This window comes from Osmerus eperlanus, chromosome 15, assembly GCF_963692335.1.
Source record: "Osmerus eperlanus chromosome 15, fOsmEpe2.1, whole genome shotgun sequence".
NCBI lineage: Eukaryota > Metazoa > Chordata > Actinopteri > Osmeriformes > Osmeridae > Osmerus > Osmerus eperlanus.
The window spans coordinates 5233008-5243984 of NC_085032.1; the positions used below are offsets into that span (position 1 = coordinate 5233008).

Here is a 10977-nt window from a genome sequence, read left to right on the forward strand (position 1 = left end):
ACCTTTCCAGTTCCCAGTGAATCACAGCTAGTCTTCATATCTAATGATCTGGAAAGAGTCACGCATGACCTTTCCGTTACAATACCCCCTCCCTCTGCTACAACAAGGATCCCCATTTTAACAATTACACAACCCAAATCAAGAAGAATGGTCAGAAGCCAGTTAACATAACCGATGTGTAATCAGCATCGATTTTGCAAAATTAACCGTGGCTTTGTGTACTTACACGCTCAATTCCAAAGTCTTCATTACTGCAAAAAAACGAGCTTAGCTTACAGTAGCCCAATAACACATGATGAGACAACAATGCTTCTGGTCGCTTTTTTGGAGTGAGTGGGGAGGCGTGAGTGTGTGAGGTGTGTGTGTGTTTGGACAATCAGGAGGGGAAATACTGAGTGTAGCCTACTGAACGAACACCTATTCATCTCTCTTCATTACCAGCTCTTGTCCTTCTGATTATTTCTCAGACACATAATGTCTCTGTTTATTGCTGCGGGGCTACCGCCCGGATTGTCATGGCAGCGCTGCTAGTTAGGAAATGTAGCCTTCGTCAGAATCACGGGCGGCTCTCGCCCTGCGCATGAACATCCATTATTTCTTCTGCCTCCCCCCTTCACTCTCATTATCACGGCCTTGACAGAGAGAGGGAAAGAGGGGGGGGGGGGGGGGAGAAAGGGAGACAGGAAGGGTAAAACCTCTTCGACAACACATTGCTCCACCATTGTTTAGGAATAATGCAACTATTTGCACGCAGTCGATTACTTCTGGATAATTGGCTTGGGAATATAAGGCAATTATTTCTCCAAACTAATTACTCTTTTTTTCATATAATAAAGGTAATTTTTCACACCACAATTATGAAGAGGACTCAATGCTGCTAAGTAGACGCGTGTGCATTTTTCCCCCAAAATCCAATCCATCTTTTTTTTTCCTCTCTCTCTCTCTCTCTCTCTCTCTCTCTCTCTCTCTCTCTCTCTCTCTCTCTCTCTCTCTCTCTCTCTCTCTCTCTCTCTCTCTCTCTCTCTCTCTCTCTCTCTCTCTCTCTCTCTCTCTGTCGTCGTTGTCGTTCCCTTTAGCAGACGGGCATGACGGCTTGAGGCAGGCCTCTCTTGGGCACGTACGGCGTTGTCCTGGCAACCATGGTGATGCAATCGATGATGGGGCAGACGCTCAGACAAAGTGTGCAGCCGGTACAGCTGTCAGTCACTACAGGAAGATGGGTCTGGGGGTCAAACGTGATAGCCTGTGAACACAGCGAGGGTGGGGGGGTGGGGGGTTCGGGGGGAGGGAGGGAGAGCAAGGGGGGCGAGAGAGCAGTGGGAAAGAAAACAGTAATACATACTATTAGAACAAAGTGTTTCAGTCCACCGTTGGCTTGGTTAGCGTGCTAAAACAGTGAGCTACACAAAAGCTCCCACTGTGCACATGTGTGTGTTTCCAGGAAGAAAAGTGTTCCGTGACTTCAAACACGGCCAGCTGTACAGCCATCACAGAGTCAGGTTCACCTCGACACACACACACACGGGGTTCTGGAGCAACAGTGTACTGTATGTCTTACTGAAAACATGCTTTGAGCAATGTATAGGCTGCGCTTAACAGCTTGGGAATGAATACATACATAAAATTACACGGTATTGCATTTTGCCACCTATTCATCACATTGATAAATAATATACAAATGATGTTTATTGTCTAGGCGTTACCACATGACGAATATATATTTATGACAGTGCGAATGTTGTATTTTGTGCTGAATATCATAATGGTGGGTGGGTGAGGGGAGGGGAGGGACACAGTATATCAATCGATCTATCTCTCCTTTTTGTAATATTAGTGTTTTCCATATGGCCTTGGACCCCAAAAAAGCAGGCTACTTTGCATTGTGTGCGGGGGAGCGATTTGATTGTGACACATTATACTGATGAATGTTCCTCTTTATTAGAAACCATTAATAATATGTAATCCCCTCTCTCAGAGTCTCTCTCACACACAATGAGCATCACAGTGAACAATTACAGCTGGGGATAAAACAGGGGAGCCCTCCACTTCATCAGCGGCCCCGGTGATAGATGGCACCCAACATTTATTTACCGGGAGAGAAGGATAGATGAATACTTTAATAAAACTGTCACTGTGTCTCCTACTGTTGAGGTACTGCTGTGGGGAGGGGGGAGAGAAAGAGAGAGAGAGAGAGAGTGAGAGGGAGAAAAAGGGAGAGAGAGAGAAAGACAAGGAGAGAGAGAGAGAGAGAGAAAGAGAGATGTTCTTTGAAAATAACAAGCTGGTTCCACCTTTTCCATGAAAGAGGAAGGACCAGATCGGTCCTTACACATACTTTGGTGTGACGACGACAGTGAAGCACAGAAGGGGTTGTTACAATGTGTGTGTGTTTTTGTTTGTTCTGCGGTTACCAGACACACAAAAAGGCGAGAGGCGCAGTGTGTGAGGTCTATGTCAACAGTTACATTATGAATCCATGTCAATATTTGACAAGAGTTAACATGGGTGCGTACAATAGCAGGTACTGCCATGGGTATGCATGTGTGTACACGTCAGTCGGCACGTGTATGTGTGTTGGCGTGTGTGTGTCGACAAGACGTGGCGTCAGGTGGCTGAGCGGTGAGGGAAGCGGGCTAGTAATCTGAAGGTTGCCAGTTCCCTGTACTTACTGTAAGTCGCTCTGGATAAGAGCGTCTGCTAAATGACTAAATGTAAATGTGAGACATTACCTGGTATCCAGAGTCGTTGCAGGTCATGTAGCACTTGCCACAGTTGATACACATGTCCTCGTCTATGAGAGCCAGCACCTGCTCTGTGTTGTTCAGTTCTCCATAGGCCCCGATGTGCTTTAGGGCTCTGGCGATTACATCCTGTTTACAACAGAAAACACCCACAAAAACATTGCGGTTGAGTCCTAAATCCTGCTCCTAAGACTCTTTAGTTAGGGGCAAGAAGTTGAGTTAAAGTGGGAGTTTTCAACACTGGTGTTTTCAGTTGCAGCAATGGGTATTTATAGCATGTTTTTGAGGAACATCCTGAGACTATGAAAGCAGCACTGTTCACCCTCACCTTGACGGCAGGTATGGGTCTCTTGGGGGTGTATGTTCTGGTGCCGTTAGCCTCTATGGCTAACGCCTCACTGTGGCCCTTCATGGTCTTCTTGTAGTCTGCCAGGATCTTGTTCTTCTCCAGGAGGTAGGGGCCGAAACTGGGCAGAGTCTGGGCCACAGGAGAGGGTAGAGAGAAGAGGCTCAGACTATCACAGGTGGACCCTGAGGTTGTGAAATTATGTTTCAGCATAATGGAGCTTCAGACAAGCTAGGGGGACAACCGTGGAGAGAAGACAGTTTTGTTTGTCTGCACCAGTGAATCATACTGGGATTCCCTCACAAGCAAATTTGTTTTTGTTTCAGAACTTTGTACTTCAGGCAGATGATTCAGTTTTTTGTTTTGCTGGAAAAGAAGCACTGTCAACTGAAAGGATCTGATTTGAACTGTATTTAACCAGAATGCAGAAATACTTTTCTCTCATACCTACAGCCATTTAGAAATTGTGCTCTTTCTTTCTTTCTCTCTCCCTCTGTCTCTCTCTGTATCCAAGGCATCTGTACTTTAGATTATGTCTCATTACATCTGTCATATGGAGACAGGTGTTTGCTAGCCATAGTGGTTTTAGCTGTGCTCCCAGCTGATAAGTATGGAGTCACAGAGCTTTGTCTCCGGCAAGCTGGGCTCTGAGTCCAACTCATTAGTCCTTCAGAGGAGAACAAACATGCAAAGAGAGGGAGAGAGCGAAAGAGAGAAGGGGAGGAGGGGGGAGCAAAAAAGAAAGAGACAGAGGGATGAGGGGAAGAGAGGAGGAGAGAGAGAGACCGACCTGCCTGACCGGATCGAATGTCTGACCGCATTAAAGCAAACGCTGTTTGCTTTGGAGTAGCGGCCAGTGTTTTTCATCTTTGAACATTAATGAGATCCTTTCGGACAACATTGACTTTATTACTGTCTGAAGCAGCCATGTAAGAAGGTGCCTTCCGGTTGGGGTTTGTAAGCCCGGTGTGCTGTAATACAGTACAGAGACGCTGTGTACTAGGCAGGTGCACCGATGAGAAAAGGAGAAAAAAGGAAACAGAAAACTAAAAGTCGATAGACGAAAAAAGAAGAAAATAAAAAAGTACAATGAAACCACATTTGTTTCAGTTCCACCTCTCCCATCCTGAACTACATCTCTTTTCCCAGTTGTGCATCCAACGTGATATTGAAAAATTGTTTGGCTTCCAAAAGTTGGAATAAAAAGCTGATTGTGGTCACAGGGAGTGGTTTCCTAGGCGATTATTGTGGTGGGGTTACCCTGTTTGAGTTTGCTGCAGGCCCTCTACTGTAAAATCATGCAATATATTTGCAAAAATATTCATTCGCCATCCAGGCTTAAGACATTGCCGTGTCAATGAACAGGAATTGCTTGCTCACTCAAAATGGATGCTCAGAGCTATTTCCTACTTGATGTTTTTTCGCAGTGCAGGTAGGAGAACCGTGGGCCTATGACAGAACATTACCTAAGCACTTAACGTCCTGTCTTGAAAATGGGAAATTTCTTCACGGTAGCATAACGGGAAAAACATCAGCCCATCCTCTAGTGGGTGAAAAATCTAGCATGGTTATTAGAGAATCGAAGTAATCTCTGCACTGTGCCCTGTGGTTTATAATTTCATTAAAATACAGATGCTCAGGTAAAAAGCTGCATTCTGCATCAAGAGCACATCCATTCTCTTTAGACCGGCTAACTATGTCACGACAAACGCACCTCACACAGAATGTTACTGCGACTCTTTGATATTCACACCGCAATTCACGAAAAGACCCCTTTTTGAACTAACATCAAATAGGCATGACTTTAATTATTGAATTTGTAAGATTTGCAAATGTATCAACGCTAATTGGAACTTTAAAGACATTGCAGTTTTGATCTACCTGGACCCACAAGCTCCAGCCACAATAAAACAAGTGTGATTAAAGAGCGGTTTGGGTTTTGATGAAGAGCCCTCCCAGTGGGTGTTTGGGTGGGTGGGTGTGGGGCAGTCTGGGGAAGAAAGAAAATAAAAAAGAAACAGGGAGTGGGATGGAGAACGAGGGAGAGGGTGAGAGAGAGACAGAGAGAGAGAGAGAGAGGGTGAGCGAGAGAGGGGAGAAGGTGATAGAGATGAGAAAGAGAACGAGAGTGAGCGAGAGAGGGGAGAGGGTGGGAGGGAAAGGTGCAGCGTTCGAAAATGTATCTTTCCACTTGTGAATTGTGTGTGTGTGATCCACTTCCTCGTCCTGCAGAGCAGAGGAAAGCTGTCTCTTTATGGGAGCCAGGGTGATCATATCCACTCTAATGGAACACATGCAAACGGCAAGTTAATATCTTCCACCTCCCGTCTATCCCCATCTCTCTTCCCTCCTCCCACCCCCTTCCCCCTCTCCCTGGCTCATACACCTCTCCTCCACCATCTCTCTCTCCCATATGTTCTCCAACCCAATCCACGCCCCCCTCAAACCCTCATCCCTCTCTTCCTCTGCTCTTAAACCCCTCCATCCTATCCCACCCTGCACCCCCCCCCCCCCACCTCTCTCTCCTCTTCTCCAGTCGGTGCATCATTACGGGGTGATTCTCAGAGCACCTCAGATTCAGTCCCCCCCTTCCCACAGCTGGCTGGGGGGGGGGCCTGTCCCTAGGCACGGGTGTGCGTGTGTGAGGAAGAGAGAGAGCAAGAAAGAGATGCATGTGTGTTTGTGTGTGCTTACATTCTTGCACCTAAGTAAGAGCGGGTGGGTTTAGTGTCCCTTCATGTGGGTGTGTGCGGGGTTATGTTTGTGTGTGTGTGCGAGACTGTGTGTACGTGGAGAGGACTCCCAGCACAGGCCTATTGCTCTTCTCCTGGTGTGTTTAAGTGGAGAAGTGTCCCGTTTGTGGAGATTTCCCTCTCATTACCATATTCATGACAGTTTGGGGAGAGAAATTCCACATGCCACTGGCCTGAGCATGGAGGGGAGACATTAAGCACAGGCTGGAAGGCAGTTTGTTTGGAGTGGGTGTGTTTGCGTGCATGCAAAGCCAGCATCCGTGCGAGTGTTTGTGTGCGCAGCCAGCGTGTGTGTGCGCGCGCGTGTGCAAGTGCCAGCATGTGCGTTTTTGTGTGCCACGCACACACACATGCAAGACATGGGGCACTTCTCGCTGTTTTATGGAAATTGCCTCCTTACCAGTCAGAGAAGCTGAGCTCCCTACACACCATGCCACTGAGGCTCTGTGGAAATGCAATCACACGCCCCAGTCAGGGGCTTGCTAATTCATTTCAAACCGCAAATCTCAAAATTGACCAAAGGAAATTGGGTAAGACCAAGCTGTTCGAAGTATCAACATTGATTCCCCCCACCTTTCAAATGCGTACAGCTGGAGCCATTCCCTCCCGCGACAAGTCGCAACCTGCCCCCTGAAACACGGCAGACGAAACAAAGACGCCCGAAAGTTGTCTGCACAGCAAGCGGCATGAGAAGCGACGAGATAGAACGACTACATTCTCAGCTTCAAGCGCACAGATAGTCCTATCCTTCATCGTGAACATTAGTGAGCACAAGTTGCACATGGTATGCACTGAACTTTATCAATCCAATTAGACTGATGCTCTCTCCATACCATTTGGAGCTATTCACCGTTAGCATAGCCTATACGGTAGGGGAGACCGGGGTATGGGGTCACACTTTCTACTCTTGCCAGTATTTCTCAGCGCTATTAAATTACAGAAGACTAATTTCAGTATTGGTCCAAAGCTTAAGGTCTTGGGTTTGAATTAATATCATTTTTTATTGGCATAATATGTTTTAATAAGCCATGAAATACAACATGGATAAGCCCCCATAGTGTTACAACCAACCCCATGATTCCTTTACACCAAGATTGTTAGCTCTCTATCTAAACTGACAATATGAATGATCTCATACAAAGAGGTCACACATTTGATGAGAAACATTTTACACAGCATTCCCTAGTTTGACTGTAATAAGCTCGGTGACAACCAACTCGTGTAACAACCAACCCCGGTCCCCCCTACTTGTCTATGACTGCATACACTTTGCACTTCCAGTGAATTCGAGGACCTGCAAATATTACAATGACGAGGGTGTGAGTACTGTTGCAGCTAGGCGTCTAGAGCATCCACATTCTAGAATATCCTTGAAACAGTAGCCTACCCTCCGCAAATGGTTGAAAATGAGCTTCAAACCGTGTTGATGTTCACAATCGCTGCCCGCAATTTTCCAATCGATAGACAACGGGCTCGAGTCTCAAACACGGTTAATATTTAATGCTCTGTCCGTGTCTCTCTCCTCGTCTCTCTGGGGGCGTCCACGCCAGGCATGGTCTATATTTTGCTGTCAATCAGCCAAGACTTAGAAAGCCTGATTGTTTTTTTCTCTCCCGGTGACAGGCTCGGCTGGCGGAGACACAGTGTGTCACGGCGCACCTGTAGCTCAGCCTCTCCGAAGGTCACTGCGAATCCTTCGCCTCCCGTTTCCTCTGTCCCACACACCTGCTCGACAAACACCCCGTTCCGCAACGAGACACGAGTAAACCGGCGTGCAGATGGTCGGTAGGCAACACGTTGGAAGTTTTACGGGAGGGCTGCTGGAGGGAAAACAGGTGTGTGCGACTTGTTCTGGGTTTCGTGTACACATTCGTACCAGATAAATGCTGTTGTTTCTAATTAAATCCCCTACTTCTCATTTCCCCCACATCATATGGACAGGATAACGCCGATCTCTGCAAATATCACCGGAGCATATTGTGTGGATTGACGGGATGGCTCGTGTTCCAGCTCATGAGGGATGCATGTTCTGTCCTCGCCTCCAGTCGTCAGACAACATATGAGGGAATATTCTAGAAATAAGGTTGTCTGTCAATCATTCAGTAGGGTCAAAACTGTTTGCATCTGAATGATGCAAATGATGGGGATTACAGTAAGGCAGTTTGACGTATAGAGCGATCTGTTAGTCTATTCCCCCTCATTTATCCATCCATCCGTTCATCCATTGATCCATCCATCCATTGATCCATCCATTCATTCACCCAACCATCTGTTAAAGGCTTTTGAGATGAAAGGATGGTCTCAAATCTGGAGAATAATTTTTTGAAGCAGTCCAATTTTCCAAATGAGTCCATCAAGACACACTCATCTCCTGACTCTTCTCCTTACTCTGTCTCAGCTCCTCTCTCTCCCTCCCTCTCCCTCTCTCTCTCTCTCTCTCTCTCTCTCTCTCTCTCTCTCTCTCTCTCTCTCTCTCTCATCTCTCTCTCTCTCTCTCTCTCTCTCTCTCTCTCTCTCCGTCGCTCTGTTTATGATAAGAACATTAGGACCTTATTGCTCTCTCAAAAGCACATTGCCATTAAGAGAGAGAGGGAGACATCAGGTTATGAGTCTCTACCCCGAGAGAGAAAAGAAAACAGACATCAACAACCTCCGGAGCATGATAATGCTGTGATTTATCCTCGCTAAAGCGCCGCAGTTGGCCGTAATTAAACATGAAAACCTAAATTTATCTATGTGTACTCAGCCCCTCGTTAATTTAAAACTGGGACGGCACCAGACAGGTTCTAATCCAGCCCGCACTCCTCCTCTTCCGCCTCCTCCACCTCTTGTTGTTGTATTTTCCTCCTCCTCCCCCCTCCCCCCCATTACTGAGCATTAAAATGTATATTAGCCTCAAGGCCCATCACCATAAACCACAGAGCAGGGGAGGGAGGGCTGTGTGTGCGCGTGGCGCGCGCATTTCTAAGTGTTGAGGGACAGAGAGAGGGAGAAAGACAGAGAGAGAAAAGAGAGGGAGAGAGAGAGAAGAGAGGAGAGAGAGAGAAGAGAGGGAGAGAGAGAAGAGAGGGAGAGAGAGAGAAGAGAGGGAGAGAGAAACAGAAATCGAGAGCGGGGCGGCGCGTGCGTTTTTCCCCGCGCGTGCGCACGGATATCTGTGAGAGTTCGCGTGCGAGTTCGAGCGCGTGCTCGGAGTCCCACAGACATATGGGAACATAAAGGGAAGGCGCAGACTCACGGAAGCACAAAGGTAAGGAGAGAGAGAGAGAGAGATACACTCATTTAGCCTCATTGCAGATTGGGTTGAAGGCCCATTAAGACAAAGCTGTCTGGGCCCTACATCCTCCCTGTACTCTACGTGATGGCTGCCTTGTTGCTGAGAGGGTTGCTGTGAGGTGGGGAGACATGTCTGTCCTAATGAGGAAGAGCGAGATGGTGCCTCCTACCCACAATGCCGAGCGAGTCTTTAGGAAATCACAATGCGTCCTCTAATTGGAGGGAGGTTGTTGTTTTCTCTTCCACCCCCCCCCCCCCCTCTGTTTAACCACACACACATGCACGCGCGCACACACACACACACACACACAGGCACGCACAAACACACACACACACACACACACAAAGAAACTTGTCATGAGCTTGATTTGTTTATCACTTGTTACATTTGCTCTCTTTAACTGTGAATCACCGCAGCAGCTAATATCACCCCAATGTCTGCCAGCTTAGGAGAGGCAGGGAGGCGAGACTGCTGTTTGCTGACTGATTTAGCTTGTTCCCAACACCTCACAGGACTCTCCCAGCACTTAAACACCTTGCTGTCTGGGTTGGGACTGACTGACTAGCTGGCTAGCCAGCTGACTGGCTTGTTGGCTGGATTAGGGTGGTGGGGGTCTGGGTGGTTGGCTGATTAGGGTGGTGAGGGCCTGTCTGGTTGGCTGACTGGAAGGCCATAGGGCCAGCTAGATGGGTGGGCAGGTGAGTGGAAGTGGGCTTTTCGATGTGTCTTCCCATAAATCCAAACTGGCAATTAAAAACTCAGCACTAATGACTAACCGAGTGCTCTCTGCCTCTTTCAATTCATCATTATTCAAGCTAACCCAGGCTGATTAGACCTTGAGACCCCCTGTGCTTCCACCTGAAAGGAACGTTATGTTTCTCTGCGTCCATTAAATCGCGGTCCTGGTAGATGTTCCCTGAAACCAAATCCAAATGATGAAAGGCAACGCAAAAAATAAAAATAAATCTTTCACAGAAAACACGGACAGACACACACACGAACATGTATAGTATGTTTCAACGGCCATGAGAGTATATAATGAAATAAAGAGAGGGAGAGAGAGAGAGGGAGAGCGAGAGAGGGGGAGAGAGAGAGGGGAGAGAGGAGGGAGAGAGAGAGAGAGAGAGAGAGAGAGAGAGAGAGAGAGAGAGAGAGAGAGAGAGAGAGAGAGAGAGAGAGAGAGGGAGAGATAGGGAGGGAGAGAGAGAGAGATGGAGGGAGAGAGGGAGAGAGAGAGGGAGAGAGAGAGAGAGAGAGAGAGAGAGAGAGAGATGGAGGGAGAGAGAGAGAGATGGAGGGAGAGAGAGAGATAGATTGGGAGGAGGGAGGGGGGGAGAAGCATGAAGCAGACAACCATGCAGGCTAGAAGGATGAATGTGCGTGTCTTTACTGTGGACTGACTAATGGTCTGGAAGAGCGACCAGCACGGTTCTGACTCCTGCTTCACTTCTAATAATGTTCACCAGCCGGTCCTGCCACTAAAAAAACCCTCCTGTTAATGCCTAGAGGAGCATTATGCTGTATGGCACACGTTAAATGGAGTTTTCTGCTGGTATTCTGAACAAGATATCTCAAATTTTGTGGGGGGGAAACAGAGAGAGAGAGACTAGTTGAGCGCTTATCAAAGCCGTGGGAACATTCTGGCTCCCGATTCCGTGTGACTTGACATGACATAACAGCACTGGACAAACAACCCTCTACAAAGCATGTTTTTGTCCAATCTGTGAGCCCTCTGCCACACACACTTACTCACACTCACACACACTTACTCACACACACACACACACACACACACACAAACACGCACACACAGCCAGATCGTTGGCAGGACCCCTACAGAGCAGGGCAGCTTGTCCTGGC

At 47.5% G+C, this 10977-nt stretch overlaps 1 protein-coding gene across 1 annotated transcript; it reads right to left on the bottom strand.

Annotated features, from left to right (window-relative positions):
• Window positions 1-1034: 1034 nt before the first annotated feature.
• On the bottom strand, window positions 1035-3576 carry LOC134035180 (dihydropyrimidine dehydrogenase [NADP(+)]-like). Its single transcript, XM_062480087.1, has 3 exons — window positions 3070-3576; window positions 2730-2870; window positions 1035-1243 (listed from the first exon to the last, which is right to left on the bottom strand). Exons 1-3 carry the CDS (start codon window positions 3298-3300, stop codon window positions 1073-1075), a joined length of 543 nt encoding a protein of 180 aa, XP_062336071.1. The 5' UTR covers window positions 3301-3576; the 3' UTR covers window positions 1035-1072.
• Window positions 3577-10977: the final 7401 nt, after the last annotated feature.

Excerpts from the sequence above, each read along its gene's own strand:
- LOC134035180 (XM_062480087.1), bottom strand. The coding sequence starts at position 3,300 with ATGCTGAAACATAATTTCACAACCTCAGGGTCCACCTGTGATAGTCTG. Across the intron at positions 2,871-3,069 it reads GACCCATACCTGCCGTCAAG|GATGTAATCGCCAGAGCCCT; the intron begins GTGAGGGTGAAC and ends TGTTGTAAACAG. Across the intron at positions 1,244-2,729 it reads GCAACGACTCTGGATACCAG|GCTATCACGTTTGACCCCCA; the intron begins GTAATGTCTCAC and ends CTGTGTTCACAG.